General features: G+C 44.6%; 1 protein-coding gene across 2 annotated transcripts in view; it reads left to right on the top strand.

Moving 5' to 3' along the window:
• PRKG1 (protein kinase cGMP-dependent 1) overlaps positions 1-17,858 on the top strand; it is a 1,242,412-nt gene that overhangs the window by 76,398 nt on the left and 1,148,156 nt on the right. The window contains exon 1 of one of the 2 annotated variants that reach the window (XM_082721091.1): positions 8,999-10,058. The exons of the other annotated variant lie outside the window; for it this stretch is intronic. Within the exon in view, the coding sequence (XP_082577217.1) occupies positions 9,748-10,058 (311 nt within the window). The 5' untranslated portion in view covers positions 8,999-9,747. Of the gene's footprint in view, positions 1-8,998; positions 10,059-17,858 lie in introns of those variants that run through there. 2 annotated transcript variants of the gene reach the window in all.

Here is a 17,858-nt window from a genome sequence, read left to right on the forward strand (position 1 = left end):
GAGTTGAGATCTTAAGGTCATGAAAGGGGTTGGGTGAAGGATTTCAAAGGCAGAAAGAGAATCACTAGTGGAAAAACTCTGAAATGTTAAGATGAAATTGCTTGGTGCCTGGAGATTTATAAGAACTAAAAGGTCAGTATAAAACTTATGTGATTAATTATTAATCAATTGCTCTCCTGATATCAGTCCCATTGTAATTTTTCCTTGACCACTTTCCTAGCCTGAGCAACAATTCAGTGGCTCACCCTAACTTGAAAGATAGGAAATGTGATTGTGGGTCAAATGGCGAGCCTAGTCCTACCTGTGAGTGCCAAATTTGTCATGTTCTCTGGTCTTCTGTCATGTCTGCTGTGGTCAGAGACTGGGTGAATTGTGAGTTTCAAGGGGAGATTCTGATGGTCAACAGTCCCATTGGTGGGATCAAGACAGTGTGTTCTGATCCTGCTGTGTATGTAGGTACTGATGAGGAACTCACAGAGGGGGAAGATGCTTGTGATTTTCAGTAAGTTGCCTAATTTACCTTTAAACATTTATTATCATAGGGGCACCTGGGTGGCTCAGTCTGTTAAGCGTCTGCCTTTGGCTCAGGTCATGATCCTGGGGTCTTGGGATGGAGCCCTATGTCTGGAGGCTCCCTGCTCAGCAGGGAGTTTGCTTCTCCCTCTCCTTCTGCCCCTCCCTCTGCTCCTGCACTCACTCACTAACATGCTATGTCAAATAAATAAAATCTTAAAAAAAATCCACTATCATAAATAGTTGTTTGAATCAACTCTGTATATTTATTATGTATTTATTTTGGAGATCCATAGTCCATATTGGAAATTTATAAGTTATATAGAATAATGCAGAAAGAAATCTGCTTTATTAAACCTTTTTTTAAGATTTTATTTATTTATTTGACAGAGAGAGATCACAAGTAGGCAGAAAGGCAGGCAGAGAGAGAAGGGGGCGGGGGAAGCAGGCTCCTGGCTAAGCAGAAATTTCCCCATGAGAACTTGATCCCAGGACCCTGTGATCAAGACCCTGAGATCAGAACCCGAGCCAAAGGCAGAGGCTCAACCCAGTGAGCCACCCAGGTGCCCCTGCTTTACTGAACTTTTCTCAGGGTTTCTCAAGTATTTTTGACTATGAGGAACTCCCCTCTCTGCCCTTTTCTTAAGGAACTAGTGTTCTTTAGTTCACCCTTGGAGGAAATATCACATTATAGTATATACACTTGATGGGTGAGAGCTCTCAGTTAGAGTTATGGGCTTGCTAGCAAGGCTGTTCACTCACCACTGAGTTTAACTCTTCCACCAGCTGTTACCATATGCTGCTTCTTGTTTTTCTGTGTTTTCTTCATTAATTATTCTGATTTCTTGCAATTGGATATTCCCTGGTTGCAGAGTTTGGAAGTCATATAATATGTTAAAAATTGGCTGTATAGATAGATCGGTGATTAAAAGAACCTATACTGAGAATATGAAAGGACAAAAGTATTTTTAGGAAAAATATTAATGTAAAAAGCTTTTAAATGCTATATGTTTCAATGCATTTTGAAATATGTCTTTACTATCTTTTTTTTTTTTTTTTTTTTTTTTGGTAAAAATTCTTAGAGTACTCCATGAACAAAATTATCTTTTGGCATAGTCTGAAGTTAGTGTACCTTAAAATTGTCTCCAATGTTCTAAGACCGATGACACAACTTCAGGGATTCAAACAGGTGTCACCATCTCTATTTTGAGAGTTCTATGTTAGGTTTAATTTATAAGAATGGGAGATCAATTTTCTCTGTTTTGATAATGCTGTCCCTTGTGTCACAAAGACTTTTAAAACCCTGTGATGGGAAGAGACCTGACCTGAGCTTCTGTGTCTGAAAAATGAAAAAGTAAGCAAGGTGGTTTACGCTATTTCCCCAAGTACATCCACCTCACATGCTCACGTCTACTTTGACATAAATGAGGGTTGATTAGGAGGGTGTGGTTTATGTTTCACACATGTGGCATATGCCTGACTTGGAAGCCTGTGCAAATGCACACACACACACACACACACACACACACCTGCACCATCAAGTCCAGTAGATCTCCATGGAAAAACAATTCCTTACAGTCTGAGGACTAGGAGAGGCATAATAGAACCAATTAGAAATATTAAAGGCCTTTTGATAGATTTTGTTGTCTGCACAAATTGAAGTGTTCTCAATGGGCCTTAACAGTTATTACCCATGAAGAGCTAGGAGGTGGGATTTTCACGAGAACTGAATCGGGTTTCTGTGTGCACTAATCACAAAGCTCAAAGTGAAAGAATCTCATAACATTAAGAACAGGATGCTGGGAATGGGCACAGTTCAGTTCTAAACTTGCTTCTGTCTTGGCTGAGTCACTTGACTCCCTTGGCCTTTCAATTTCCTTAAATTTAAAATTAGGATGTTGGATTACATCGTCTCAGCAGTACATTTCAGCTACAATTCTGTGCTATCCATTATGAGTAAAAAATAAGGATGTTTTTGCTGCCCTTTTTTGGGGGGGTGCAGGTGGGGAAGGAGGCCACGTGTCCATCCCTGGCAACTGCTGACATTCTTTTAGTTCTCTGTATTTTGGGAATGCTGATGATAGAGGCAGAAAGTAACTAAATTAGATAATGGAGTGCATGTGGAATGCTGTGATATTAGGTAAGCTTGAGCTCTGTGACTGCCGGAAGAATGTTACTTGCTGTGCAAGGATAGAGGGTCTGACCAGTAAAAACTACAAGCTGAAAATAAGCAATTTCCACTATGTTCTCTATGTTCCTAACAGCAGCAATTGCTTTTAACATTCCACAAATAAATGTTTTGAAGATTTTCCTGTCATTTTTTCCACTTAAAATTGGTATTCAACATAGATGCTTTTCTAAGAAAGATAGATGGTTAGAATTTTGGCCGTACTGTATTCTATGGGAAACTTAGATGAATTTTCCATAATAGTTCCCTAAATTAACTTTGATATTTGAGTAAAAACATTCTTACATAATGCAGTGACTCAAGACAGACACTGAATATTCTGCCTAATACCAAAAAAGGGTAAAAATAAGTCTCTATTTAATATTTATTTATGTGGGGCCTTCTTACCTACCAGATCAAATGCCTGTGCTTTGGGCTTTGAAAAATGATTTTTTTTTATTTTTTTATTTTTTATAAACATATATTTTTATCCCCAGGGGTACAGGTCTGTGAATCACCAGGTTTACACACTTCACAGCACTCACCAAAGCACATACCCTCCCCAATGTCCATAATCCCACCCCCTTCTCCCAAACCCCCTCCCCCCAGCAACCCTCAGTTTGTCACTTATGGTTTGTCTCCCTCCCAATCCCATCTTGTTTCTTTGATTCTTCTCCTACCCACTTAAGCCCCCATGTTGCATCACCACTTCCTCATATCAGGGAGATCATATGATAGTTCAAAAGAAATGAAATCTTGCCATTTGCGACAACATGGATGGAAAAATGATTTTTTAAAAAATATAGTCTGGACCAGGAAGAAATTACCAAATCTTTTTAAGAAATGTGCATTGGGCATGGTGACTGGTAATTGTACAGTTGGTTACAAATGCATACTGAAAATATGTGTCTCCTGGGCCCCCACTTAGGTCTCTATCCTTGGTCCATGGGTAAAGCCTTCATAATCATCATGTTCTGTGTCTTGACCCTAGAATGACATTCATTTGTTTTACCATCTTACCACTTCATTTGCCCATCATTAAAGATGGATTTCTGGATTTCTATCTCATGATGATTGTATAAAAGTCATAGAATCAACAGTTTTCTGAATTTGGAGTTAGGTGCTATTTACCTGGCCATTACGTTCAGGAGGGTGAAGATGTCTGGATGTTTCCCTACTTGCTGCAACTTCCCCTGTCCTCCAGATCTCTGAAATTCTCACAGTGCAAACAAATGCCTTGCTGCCTTTCTGTTGCCTCATCCATTCATTTGACTCACCGATAAAAGCCCAGTTCGCTCAAATTTTATCTTATTATCTTTCTTATATCTTCAGTACTTTCTTACTTTACCGATTTTAGTAAGTTCTCTAGCAAAATGTGGTTTTAGTTTTTACTTTCAATTTTGGCTACAAAACATGTAGGCTGAAAATGGCCGAGTTTTATTCTGCTGTTAAATGCAATTTAAAGTAAGAGCGGCAACCAAAAGTCATTGACTGTCAGAGCTCTTCTTCTATAAGCTACCTGATTTCAAATACGCTCTCAAATGCGAAATTACTTCCTCAAACAGTTTTTACTTTCCTGTGAAAAATACTGATGCATTAACTTATGAAAAGATGTACATTTATATATGAGAATAGAACTGAAAAAATAAATTTACTCAGGCAGGAGAGATATTACAATGTTGCCTACTCATATATACATTCACTGGGTTTAAAATATGGCAAAATAATATTTTGGGAATAAAATATTTGAAGTCCCATTTTGTGCTTTTTAAAATTCTCCATTCATGAAAAAAAAATATGGAAAACCAAACTCTATTCTTCTTAAAAACGTTTCATTTCTTCCGTTATTTGGAGACATTATTTGGAAATGGGCAGCTTCCTGAAGAGCCCAGAGAAGTGTTCTTTTTTGGCAGACAGTGCATGGGTTTTCATGAACACTACTTCAGGCTCCATAATAACATGCCATCATTTTAAGCTGTGGAATATAAGAATGCATTTCAACTGATATTAGGCCTGACACTAATTCGGTATTAAACTCTAAGCACATTAGCAATTATGGTACAATGCACTATTACTTTCCAAATCTCTGCAGTAAGTTTTTCATCATTAATGGTTTATGGCTTTTTTTTTCTTTTCCATGCAGAATGTATCATGCACGGAAGTTTAACTTCTAAAAAGCCAAACCATGAGAATTTTTTCTTATATCCATTTAAATATGGATCCCTGATGGCCAAATCTGCCACCAGATATAATCATAAGAATCATCTGATTCTGTAGGAGGTAATCAGATAGCAGGTGCTTTAATCATTGTGCTTTATGCATAGAAAGCCAATATGTCTGAAGTCCAGATTTTTATAAAAATGGTAAACCAGGGACGTCAGGGTGGCTCAGTCATTAAGCGGCTCAGGTCATGATCCCAAGGTCCTGGGATCGAGCCCCGCATCAGGCTCCCTGTTTGGAGGGAAGCCTGCTTTTCCTCTCCCACTCCCTCTGCTCATATTCCTACTCTTGCTGTATCTCTCTCTCAAATAAATAAATAAAATCTTTTAAAAAAATGGTAAGCCTAAAGGAGAGCCTAGAATCTCTAATTTATTGAAGGAAAGTGAAGATTCTGCCATCTAACTCATGCCCTTTGGAGTGCAAAGACAGTTCTTGTGGTGTCTTCTCATGTATTGAGAGAGGATGATTGTTTCCTTAGAACATATTAACACAGATGTGTAAGTGGATTTGTACTGTGCCTAAAATAGCCAGTATTAACATTCCAGATCTTCCTAGGTTTGACTTTTCTGTCTGTAACTTTGAAAGCAAAATTTGAAAATATTGATAACGTAGGAAAGCCCAGCAATCCTGACTTAAATAGGGTGACCAACTGTCCCAGTTTGTCCAGGACCAAGGGAGTACCTAGGACTTGAACTTTAACACCAGGATAGTCCTAAGAGATTTTAGTATTAAAACCAGGACAATCCCAGATGGATGAGTGCACCTTCAGCCAGAATGGAATGGTGCTGGAGTGATGACAATTTGAGGAAGAAGAACTTCTAAAAATTCTCTTTCACACTCTTTCAGAATTCTCCAAATTTTTCTTCTTTCTACCTCCCCAAGTCAGGCTAAAAATGTTAAGGGTGTTATTCTCTCTCTGGATAGAGTATCAGGACCTTAGCAACAGTTGGAAGTCCTGCAGAAGATAATGAGGGGCAGGGAGTCAGAGTTTGATCTCTGTTTCCAATGGTCTGGATTCGAATCCAGGCTTTGCCGTTCATCACGTGGGTGATACCCTGCCTCCACTTTTTCAGATGTAAGTGGAAGTAGTAATAGACTCCCTGGTGGGGTTACATTAAGCAGTGCCAGTCATGCATTAAGAGTTCAGGGAAGTTATTTTTACTGTGGCCTTGATTGAGATTAGCAATTTGGAGCATGCCAGCATGTGTACCAGTAATGGTCACTTTCCTGTTTCTTAGGGGATACCTGCTACCCGTGGCAATTTTCTGTAAGGGGTGACCTCCATCACCTAAAAAGCTCAGCTGTGTTTTGTTTGTTTATTTCTACTCAAGATATGCACATGGAATGGCAGAAGCTTTCATACATAGGACTCTTCCGTAACATGTGGCATCAGTGGAATGGACACTTGGATGAGCGTCCTTTTGAGGCTAATTATGGTTTTTGTGAAGGATGATAAGTTCACCAGACTTCATTTTCTTAAGAGCCAGTGTTATGATGAAGCTGCATTATCCAATGCCTCATTAGATCGTTGCGACATTGAATAAGGCGGGCATGATACAATGTATTCTCCATCATAAGGGGTGGTGTGAAATTGAAGAGCATCTGTGTGCCTTAGGTGGGGCTGGCAACCTAACGATGTTGGAACATCGTTTCTCTTAGGGTGGGAACAAAGAGAGACCAGCTAAAGAGCCAGTTGTGAGTTGACTGTGGAATTCTAGAGTATAATCTCAGCTCCTTCAACCTTGCATTGCTCCGTGTTTTAGCATATGCCATGGAGGCCTCACCCCATGGTACAGGGCATGGGAGAGCTCAGCAGATGCCACCCCACTCCATTACAGATGTGTGTACTCACTTCTGAGTAAGCAGGAAATAGGCTTGTGCCTGACCTCCGATTTTACAGTTTCACCAACTTCCTTTACCATGGGACATATAGTGCATTCGTCTGCTGAAATGTAGCTACAGGACCTTGCTTTTTCACTTAGAATTTGTTTCCAGCATTTACCAAGTACAATCCAAAAGACGCTTTTAAAAAAAAGATGGGGATCCCTCAAAAGGTTGAAATGGAAAACCGCGCCCCTTAAGATCTAAACAACTGGTCAAGAACATCATTGCAAAACTTACTTAAAATATTTACTTTGAATTCAAGAATGAAAAAGTTGAGAATTCTGGATTTTGCATATGTAATTATAAAGTGGGGGGGGGGATTAAACTATTCTTTTCATAATACAGGCTAATACAACCAGATACATCTTTATATACATGCTTCAATGCTTTTTAGAGGTGTTAAGTAAGTTGTAATAGTCTTATGTTTTGGCCGTTTACTTTCTTTGCATGCATTATAACAGACTTCTTACTCTCAAGGTAGGATTCCTCATGGGATCCATTTTGTATCACAAGAATGAAATGTAGCATGGATATTTCCTCTAGTTACATGTGGATGTGATAGTTTACATACTGAAAAATATTTACATGAGTCAGTGTAAAGAAACGTCACTTTTATTCAAAATACTGTATATTTTCTTCTGTGCATGTAGACAGGCTTTCTACAAATGAAGAATCTTCTCTGCTTTGTGCTGCCCAGAGACATTAAGTAATTCCATTTAGGCCTCAAATGAACCTTAAAGATATCCCCTGTACGTTGCTTCTGATATGTTTCTAGATATAAACTCTTGACCTGGGGGACCCCAATATAGATCTATAGGAAAAAGGCATTTAGTTGAAAACATTTTCCCATGGAATTAAAGAATCCCCATAGGTTAAATAAAGGAAGAATTTGGCCTTTTGCCTGGGACCAGGAAATTGTCACAGAAGCTCTTTTTTAGAATAGAATCAGTTATACAAGCCACAGGCCTTCTGCTTGATTTAGTTTTAATCAAAACAACAATTCGGAACTATTTCACTGCTGTCAGTATTTGTGAGTTACTCATGGTCTGTTCACTACAAATGAGACTGTTTCGGGGATTATCCACTTTATATATTACATTCTGAAATAAGTGCATTTCTGAAAATGCCTGTCCATGTTGGAAAAGAAGAAAAATCAAGTGTCTTTTATCAGCTGTGCTAAGAGCATTAGGTCATGACCTGAGTGGAAGAATGTTTAAGATTGTATATCCTTTGTCATGCCTACCTCTAATTACAAACAGATACACTCTGAATGAAAAAGTTGGTTAATGTGCCATTAGCTAGCTGGTTTGTTTTCTTTTCCTTTTTTTCTCTTAGCTCAGATAGCTAAGATAGTTGTGTATTCAAAAGTAAAAACAAAAAAAAATTTTTTTTTTTGAGACCAATATATTAATTCTTGGCTAAGTTTAGATTCCAGGGAATAGTTCTGGATTGCAATTCGATTTTAATGTATTTTGTATGGACTTGTAGTGTTAAGGAATGGCCACATAGAGCATTGGTTTATAACACTGAGTGCTCAGGAATAGTAATTAGGGGGGCGCTAATAAAGGCTATAAAGTTGGACGAGTTCATGAAGTTTTAGACAAATAGTAAGAATTTAGGTAAGTAGTAAGTAAATACTTGTAGATTCTAAACATGTGTTCAGATGATGGGAGAATTCCCCCTCCAAAGAGAGCTGCAACCCGATTGTCATCATTTTAGGAAATACTAAGTGGGCAGGGATGAGGGGGATGGGTGGGGGGGTGGGATAGCACAGTTTTCTGCAGCCCATCTGGGCTCCCCCTGATCTTCACAGTTTGAGTCTTGCCATTCAAGTGTAAGGAGACCGTTCTAACAGCTTGGTTGTCACAGAAGGAATATTTTTAAAGATACAGTTCAAGTTCAGGATGGACTTTTTTGGCGCTTGGCATGGATTTTTCCTGCTTCCCCGGCCCCCCTCCGGTCCCTCACCCTAAGTTAAGCAAATGGAAGACGCGAGGCCCAGCCAGAAACTCTTCCGTAGACACTAGCTCAGGTAGGAGGGGTTGCTGAGCGGCCTTCTCGGGGCCCAGACCTGCCCAAGAGTTCCTCCGTTTGAGTTTGGAAGGGGAGGAAAGGGGAGCAGTGGGCAGGAGCAGAGGCAGGCCCCGCTTGGGGCGACGACCCACAAGCCCCGCCCCCTCCGCCCCTTCCCCAAAGGCACCTGCGCGTCAGGGAACCCCCCCCCCCCTCCCGGCGCGGGCTCCTCTCCGGCGGGAGGCAAGTTTCTTCTCCGGCGCTAGCCACCTGTGCGCGGCGCTCCGCGGGGGAAGGGTGGCGTGAGCGCGGGGACAGCGCGGCCACGCAGCTCGGGAGCCTCTGCTGGGGAGGCCGACGGCCAGAGCACCTCCGGACCCCGGGGCTTTCCGGATGCCGAGCCCGCCTTGCCCGAAGACGCGGCCAGGACCGTAGCCCAGCGGCCTCGAGGCCGGGGTGCCGGGGCGGGCAGGGAGGGGGAGGGCTGAGCGGGGGGTCCCCCCGGCTGGCGCCTCCCCGGTCTGGCGCGGGGTCCTCCCCAGCGTCTCCCCCACCTCCCCACCCCGAAGTGGCGCGCCCGCCCGCTCCGCCCCGCCGCGCGGCTTATCAGGAGCCCCAGGCGCAGCGCCCGCTTCCTCCGGCACCCGCCGCCCTGCGCCCGCCTCCGGCCCTGCACTCGTCGCGCCGCGGCTCAGTCCCCGCTTGGACCTGCTGTCTCGCGGTCCCCACGCTCAGCCTCCCCGGCGGCCCGAGAAGTGGGAGCTGCACCGAAAGTCGGCGCCGGAGCGGCGGACTGGGCATGCTCAGAAGCCAGGGCTGGCTCTGGGCTCGAGTAGGAAGCGTCTGCACTCGGGAGGCGGCGGCGACTTTGGGGAAAGTTGACCGGAGAGGGGAGCAAGCCCCAAGGCGCGCGGCAGCGGCAGGCAGGCGCCCCGGCGGCCCGGAGGAGCATGGGCACCCTGCGGGATTTACAGTACGCGCTCCAGGAGAAGATCGAGGAGCTGAGGCAGCGGGATGCCCTCATCGACGAGCTGGAGCTAGAGTTGGATCAGAAGGACGAACTGATCCAGAAGCTGCAGAACGAGCTGGACAAGTACCGCTCGGTGATCCGGCCGGCCACCCAGCAGGCGCAGAAGCAGAGCGCCGGCACCTTGCAGGGCGAGCCGCGCACCAAGCGGCAGGCGATCTCCGCCGAGCCCACCGCCTTCGACCTCCAGGATCTCAGCCATGTGACCCTGCCCTTCTACCCCAAGAGCCCACAGTAAGCAGGGGTGCGGCGCCCTGTCGGTGGGGAGCTGCGGGTCTCTGTCTTGTGTGTCGGCCCCCGCCCCTCGCGCTTGCCATGTCTGTCCTCATGCTCGGAGATGGTGCATTCTAACGGGCGCTTCTCGCGCGCTGTGCACGTTTCTCAGAGCACACTCGCTGCACCTACGTTTGCCTTCGTGTCTTTGTCAGATGTCAAGCTATTTAAAAAAAAATAGACATACACATTCATATATACCACCCACCGCACATAGTTTGAACGCGCCCCAGGTGTGTGTCCGGCTGTGTGTTTGTGTATGTGTGTGCGTGTGAGTGAGTGAGTGTGAGAAGAGGAATAAAAACCCCGTCTCCCAGATGCCCTGGCAGACCTGCCCAGCCGGAAAATCCTAAATGCAGGCTCATCAGACCTGAAATGAAATGCGTCTGATACCACCCTTACTTTCCCCGCTGGTGTGGCTCTCCCGGATTTCTCTCATGCCGGCGATTCACGCCGGTACCCCTCAAACCCCAACGTGCTGTCCTCGTCCAAGTGTCAAAAATAAGGAAAGACGCATAGAAAAGGGAAGATTTTTTTGATTTCCTGAATCGGATGGCATTCACAGCCCACAAATAGAAGCCCAGTTTGTTGATTAAAATATATATATATATTTTTTTTTTCATACCATCCGAGGGAGATTGTTGCTTATTCTCCTTAAGGAATTTGCATAATGTTACCAGTGAGGTGTCTCAGACTTTCCGGAGGGTTGCAGGTTCCCAGGGTCAAGCGTGAGAAGTACACTTACCTTTACTGACAATGTGAACACATTATTTGCCTTACTCCTGGCTCCTGATGGAACCAATCTGGTATCCTTCTTGCGTTTAGAGAACTATGTTCCGATGTCAGTGGGCTTCATAACTTGGGTAGGAAAATCGAATCCAACTTGTTATACACCTCTCAACGCAGAGACCTCAGGGAGAGTAAAGTGACAGAGACATGAGATTAACATAGAATGAGGAAGAGCACCCCAGTGACTGGTATTTTGAATTAGTAGGTAATGACATAATTGATAAAATGAAAGGTTTTGCTGCTCTATTCCCAACTACATCACACTGGCTGGATGACACGTGTTACATAAGAACACAAGCTCCCTTGGAACCCTGCACTTCCTAAATACAAGAAATTAAGGAGAAAGGATAAATACCCGATTGTCTCCATTGATTTTGGGGAGCCATTGAGCATGTACTGATGATACTTTAGAAAACTTAAGAGTCATACCTACATTTGTTGGTTCCCATGGACCTTCTGCTGTTCCCCTTCCAGGTTTGGCTTATGAGGGAGTTTGTAAAAAAAAAAAAAAAAGAGGGAGTTTGTATTCTCCCAGAGTGTGGGGAGGAAACAATGAGGATAAACATTTTGGAGATTCTGACAGTAAGTTGCCCCAATCAGTTAGGCTTAGATTTGCCTTAGGAACACGAATGACTCGCATCTACTTCAACTTCTTCCAGTAAATTAATTTGCAGTCCCGACATGCTTGCCTGTTTTAGCTAACGAGGTACATGGCCATCTCTCCTGGGCCAAGTTTTGCATAATGAAAAAATAACTCAAAGACAGCTCTCTGCATTTTTAAGCATTGCATAGGATCTCATTTTAGTACCTGCAGGACTTTGGAGTAACAGAGAAAACTCTGCTTTTATAAAAAGACCTTTTTAATAGGTTTTATAATGAAGCATGATCGAGCCAGCTGATAACTCCAGTTAAACATTATATCAGAGAAGATCTGAAGGAATGTTGGTAGTAGGGAATGAGCCGTAGAAATGGGGTAAGTTTTAGAAGTCTCTTGGTGCTCAACATGTAGAACAACTAGATTTTTTTTCCCCCAAGTCCATGGTGGAAAATGAAATTAGCGTGGCAAATAGTTCACACCATTCTGTTATAATAAACATTTTATCTATGGAACAATGCTGTGTGTTCTGATATTTATTTAATAACATGCTTTAAAGAAATCAGCTGCTTAAGGTATCACCATGATGGTTTCGGTGATTCTGAAGGATTATATTGAAGAAAAGGATAGAATGTCTTCCAAGCTTAAATAATTTTGGAAAAACATCTGTTCTTTTTTCACACTTACATAAAGAAAACCAGAATAAAATTGGCTTAAGTGGTAGAGTGTACCTTTCTTGAAAGAGAAGTTACATTGTATGCAAAATGATTATACCTTATGTCATTTGAATGATTGTGCAAGATAGCTCCCCAAAGAATTAGGAAAACTTGCCAAATCAAAGAAGACTCGCTTGAATTTAAATTTATTTCACTCTGAGTAATCTGATTATTCAGGAGGACTGGCAACAAGTGGTTATGTCTTTATATTTTGCTTTTAGTGCAATTTATGTATAGTCCTATTAAACTCACAGATCATTGTGAGTTCGAGTTCAAAGGAAACCACCTAAATAGCCTAAAATGGGTTTCAAATTCACTTTCCTGTGAATTTTCTGTTCTCTTTTCATTAGATGTAGGTAATTGCCCAGCTAAGCTTCTGTTCAGTTATCTGATAAATGCAATTTGCTTACTGAGATTGCCCTCTGAGGATTATAATTTTGAAAAACTTTTCTTTAATGATTTTTGATCATTTAAAAATAGGGTAAAATGTAAATTCTTAACTCACATCATTTTAACATTTTTGGTTTGGAATTTTCCCTATAAGCTGGGAATGGGAGGCAATGCTGTCTCTCAGCCGGGGAGCTCCTTCTGAATGTGTGTGTGTGTGTGTGTGTGTGTGTTTGTGTTGGGGGTGGTCTTGTTTGTTTCTTTCACATCTGTGTAGAACTAGCCCTTAAATCCTTCCTCTGTTAGGAATGTGAAGCCAAGAACTGATGTAGAAGTTGGTACTCTATCCTATTACTACCACATAACTACTTGAGAATGTAAAACTATTAGGCCATATGTTTTGAAATAAATTGAGCAAATAACCCCTAAAAATGAAAAAATACATAAAAAATATTCATTTTATGAGATCAGTCTGTTGGTTATATGTATGGGATGGTTCTTACGGACTTTTTCTCTTAAATTATTATTAATTAACATTTAATGCATTGTTTGCCCCAGGGATACAGGTTTGTGAATCACCAGGTTTACACATTTCACAGCACATACCCTCCCCAATGTTCTTATGAACTTCTAAAGTAATTTTATTTCATGCTATTTCTTTTCTGAAAACTCTGTAATAGGTCAGAACATTTAGTCTCTGGAAAGAAATAGCATGTTGTAAACTCTTTACCTGTTGTAAATATTCTCAAATTCTTTCCATTTTGCTGTCCCAGGGTTGCATATCATTTCAGTGGGACTTAAATTCCTATAAAAAGTTGTCAGTGTCTCTGACTTTTCATTCAGCTGGTACTTTTAACCCCAGAGGCAGCTGAATTTCAACAACAACAATGATATGTTTTGTAATGTTTCACTCTTGGGTTGTGAAATACTTTGGAAGAGCTGGGAGTGAAAAGAAATGGATTTTCTTATTTTTAGGGAGGCATTAATTATAACAAGGTCGAATATGATCTCTTAAACCTGGACACTAAACTAGTACATCTCTAGAGAAATAGTATCTTCCTAAAGGCTGTATGTTAAATTTTGTAGAAAAGTGGAGAGAATTCTAGAATTTTGGTATAATCATGGATGGTAGACATTAAAACACAGATTTATTCAGAGGCAGCAATTACATTCCAGTGGGCCCTACAGTTCAGCTGAATACTTTTCATGTCCAGCTAACCCGAGGGGTTAGAGATGAGAGGGACGGAGGTCCTGAATCAAAGGCGTTAATGCTACACAAGTAAGTTTTCCAGAAAGCAGAGAGTAAGTTAAGTCGCAGAGGAGATGCCTAAGAGAGATGGCAAAATAGAATCGTGCCCCTCTAATTTCATGGCATGGGGACGTCTAGTGGAGGGGAGGAGGGGCTGCCTGATTTCGGCAGGTGCTCAGGGGATGAGAGGGGCGGTGGGAATGGACAGGACCCACTGGGCGACAAACACATGGCACCATGACAGCAGCTAGTGGCGGCACCAGAATGTCATAGTGGGAGTTGAGGAAAAGCAAGTTTAGGCCACAGAGAATGCGATCCTTGCTTTCCATTTTACAAAGTAGGCAAGAGGGCATTTCTGCCCCTATTTCCAACACTCCGGGAGCACGAGCGTGCACGCGTGCACTGTCCAGCCGACGAGCACCCGGTGTTCCCCATTAGCAAAGCTCCGCATCTCCCAGAGTCCCTTCAGCCCCGCACCTCCTACCAGCACTGTCCGGAGGAGAGCAGTAAGCGGCCCCACTGGGTGAGGGCGGGTCATGGAACCCAGCAGCAGACGTTCCAGTACGCCAAGACACGGAGCCCCTCTCCCAAAGGAAACCACTTCCTCTCCCCACTCTCTTCGGACACTCCTCATCGAAAATAATCTTTCACGCCCCAGACCCGCATGGCAGATTCCTTCCATACTGAGGCCACCGGGATGAAGATGAGAATTGAACCTGAAGTCGGTTTCTGAAATTCATCTCTCTTGTTTTGGCGGAGGAGTTCAAGTCCAACAGATCGCTGTCCTAATGGACTTTCCTGCTGAAGTTGCAGCGTTCATTTGACAGGACGGCCTGCGCATTAAAACGGAGGTCCTGGGAGCTTTTAGAAAAACCTCTGAGACCAGGTTGCTAAGACCCTCTTAGGCTATTTTGGAACGTGGACAAGTGTGTGCCCCTGCCCCGGGGTTTATAATGAAACTGCGGACAAGCCCTGCAACACGGGAGTCCCTGTGGCCAGCCTCCTTGCTCTCCTGGGCCACACTTCCAGGCACCGCTACTTAGTATTTCTCTGAAGAGCTGGGCACACCATGCTTCTGTTGTTGCTGTTTGCAGGTTGTAAGGCATATGGACACATTTTTTTGCCCTGTCTGCTTAGCCGTGGAGGGTCTCCATGGTATCCTAGCAACGGGATTGGAACACTAGGCTGCTGCTCTTTCTGCCACGTCTGCCCGTAGGTGCTGCTGCCCATCCAGGGCCCGGGCCTGCTGCTGGCACTCAGACCTTCGGCCCCGAACCGTCCCTGCTCCGAGAGAGCAGGAGACTATGGGATCCATAAGCATGTGGGGGGAAGCCGCAGTTCCCAGTACGCTCCCCAGCTAATTATGCAACCACATCTGTGGCATTTGGAATCCTAATGTGAGCGACGGAGCTGGCAAGACTTGCCACCCCTCCCCTGACAGCCCTCTCCACGTCCTCGTACCCAGCCTCCTGGCACCCAGCCTCCTGACACCGGCTCTCCCTGTGCTCCTCCGCGTCTCCTTCACAGTCACTCTCCGCAAAGTTAAACAGGCCCAGCCTGTGTGAACTCCCTGAGTGTCACTGTGAGTGAGGGCGGAGGACTGTGCGCCGTCCAAAACCGGTCCTGCCCGTGCGAACAACGGCACAAAGACGGGGCTGCAGGGAAACTAGGTGTTTAACAAGAGGTGGGGCTCCTTGCGCCCTCTCAAAAGGGCCTTGCATCGGCATGGGTTTTACGCTCACGGTTATTACCAGGGACACAGCAGGAGAGTATGGGGGGACGCAGAGAGGGGTGGGTGAGGGTGGGGTGCACAAAATGAGCATTCCGGGAAAGGCTCAAAGGCCAGGCAAGGTGGATAAGGGTAGGGCGAGGCAAGAGGAGCGTCGTGAGAGCTGAGCCAGAGTCGTGGAGATGCTGCGAAGGAGTGATGGGTTTTGTGGGCGAGTAAATAGGCAGTGACTGGAACGGAATTGACAGGTGTGTCAGCACTTCGTAGAGAAAGACAGCCGTAGGGAGGAGACGCCTGGACCGGAGGACATCAGGGACTGGACTTCTCCGGGAGCCGGAGCCATCCTGGGCTTTTGGCAGAGAACCTTCCAGATGTTTCCCTTTGGGCCATTGCTTGTTTTGAATGCCTTGTACTGTCCCTTTGAAACATTCCCGAGTCTGATAGCTAGAAGCGTTTGGGGGTGTTTGTGCCGGTCGTAGTGCAGACGAAAAGGATGAAGAGAGTAAGTTAGTGCATCACGGTTTCTGAAAAAAGCTAGGTTGGAAGGGCACTGCCTGTCTCCATCACAATGGCTACCATTTATGGAACACGTCTTCTGTGTCAGGCACTGCTCCCTGCGTTTTCTGTAGATTGTCTCTTTGATACTCAAACAGCCCTCCAAGGGAGACTCCAAATTACCCCCATTTCAATGCAGTGAGACAGGTCATGGAGCTCAGAGAAGCTAAGACATGACTTGCCCAAGATCACATACTTTGTAAAAGGCCAAGCCTAAATTCCAACTCCAGAGCTGATTTCCTAAAGCCACTCGGCTTTTCTGCTTCCTGAAGGGCTGTGAGGTTTAGGCAGTGGTGCCCAGACTCACTGGATAGCATAGAGGCTGTTCTCAGGGGAGTGTCTGTCCACCAGGAATTAGGTAGGAGGCAGAAGTACTTGGGGAGAAGCAGAGAAATAAGAGGACAGTGCTTCCCAGAGCGCACATTAGAATCATTTGGGGAACTTGAAAAAATCCAATGCCTGGGTTTTACCCCAAGCCAATGAAAGTGATAATGCTTGGGAGTACACACCCCCGTCAGAATTTTTAAAGATTTCCCCAGATAGCTCCAGTGTGAAGGACCCGGAGAAACTTCCTACTTCCTACATTTCTGTTTGTGGAATGCTGTAAGTACTAGGGGCTTACAAAAGCAGTAGATTCCCCACCCCCACCAATTTATGGTTTATCCACCCACGCAAGTGTTCATTACTTGACCTAGCTCGTTGGTTAGGGTTAGGCTGCATGTTAGCATCACCTAGGGAGCTTAAAAAAGTTATCTTTCCTAGGGAGATAGGTCTCCTTGTGTCTAGAGATTCTGATGTAATTGCTCAGGGGTGGGTATGAGGAATGGATGTATTCCTTTAGCTCAGAGATGATTCGAAGACGAAACCGGTGTTGAGCACCTCTCCCGTGGTCCGTTCAAGCCTGGTGGTTCCAGGTGATCTGAATTCCCATTCTTCGGGAAAGCGCTTTCCCCCGTCCACTTGGACCCACACAGACGCCCTGCTTGCCGTAGAGTCATGCTGCCAGGCTCCCATCTGCCCCTGGTTCCTGTAGCGGCTGCACCTGTCGGTCTGTCAGTCCGAGGGTTCTCTCTGGGGTTACCTACTGGGACCCGGGCACACAAAAGTGGCAGCAGCTGCATTCGAAAGGTAAGTGTGTTTCCTCTTTCCTGCCAAGCACGAGTCCTGGCCAGTGTTCAAATATGCCAGTCGTTAGGATCAGCCATCATGTGTTTTCCACTCCCAGGGGGCCGCTGCCTAATTAAGCAGTAAGAGTGTTTCCTTGGGTCCCAGAGACTTCCGTGAGGCGTTGAGTTTGAGAAGGTGAGCCGATGCTGAGCCCGCTGGAGGAGGAGCCCTGGGCTTGCAGCGCCTCTCCTTCTGGTATGTGGTGTCTCTGCAGCCAGCTATGGTTTTTTTCCTACAGATATTTTATCCTTTTAAGGCAAACAGCCTGTGCTCGGGCTGAGGAGTACTTTCCAAAGAGGCTTCAGGGAAAGCAGAGTGAACACTAAGCTCTCAGTCCCCTTTCCAGAATGTTTGGTTTGCGTTAGCAGACCTGGGCACGGCTGACAGAGGAGAGGTCCAAGTGGGTACCCACCATGTGTCCCTCAACAAGCGCTCCTGGCGGGGACGGGAATTCCTGCGCCTCAAGCTCACAGCCCACTACGGCCTGATTGCCCATCTTGGGGTCTCTTCGTGCCTTCTCTCCCTTTATATTGTGGTTAAAAACTCTCAAGATGTTCCTAAACATCTCTGATAG

This window comes from Mustela nivalis (genome assembly GCF_964662115.1).
Source record: "Mustela nivalis genome assembly, chromosome: 2".
In the NCBI taxonomy this organism is placed as follows: Eukaryota; Metazoa; Chordata; class Mammalia; order Carnivora; family Mustelidae; genus Mustela; species Mustela nivalis.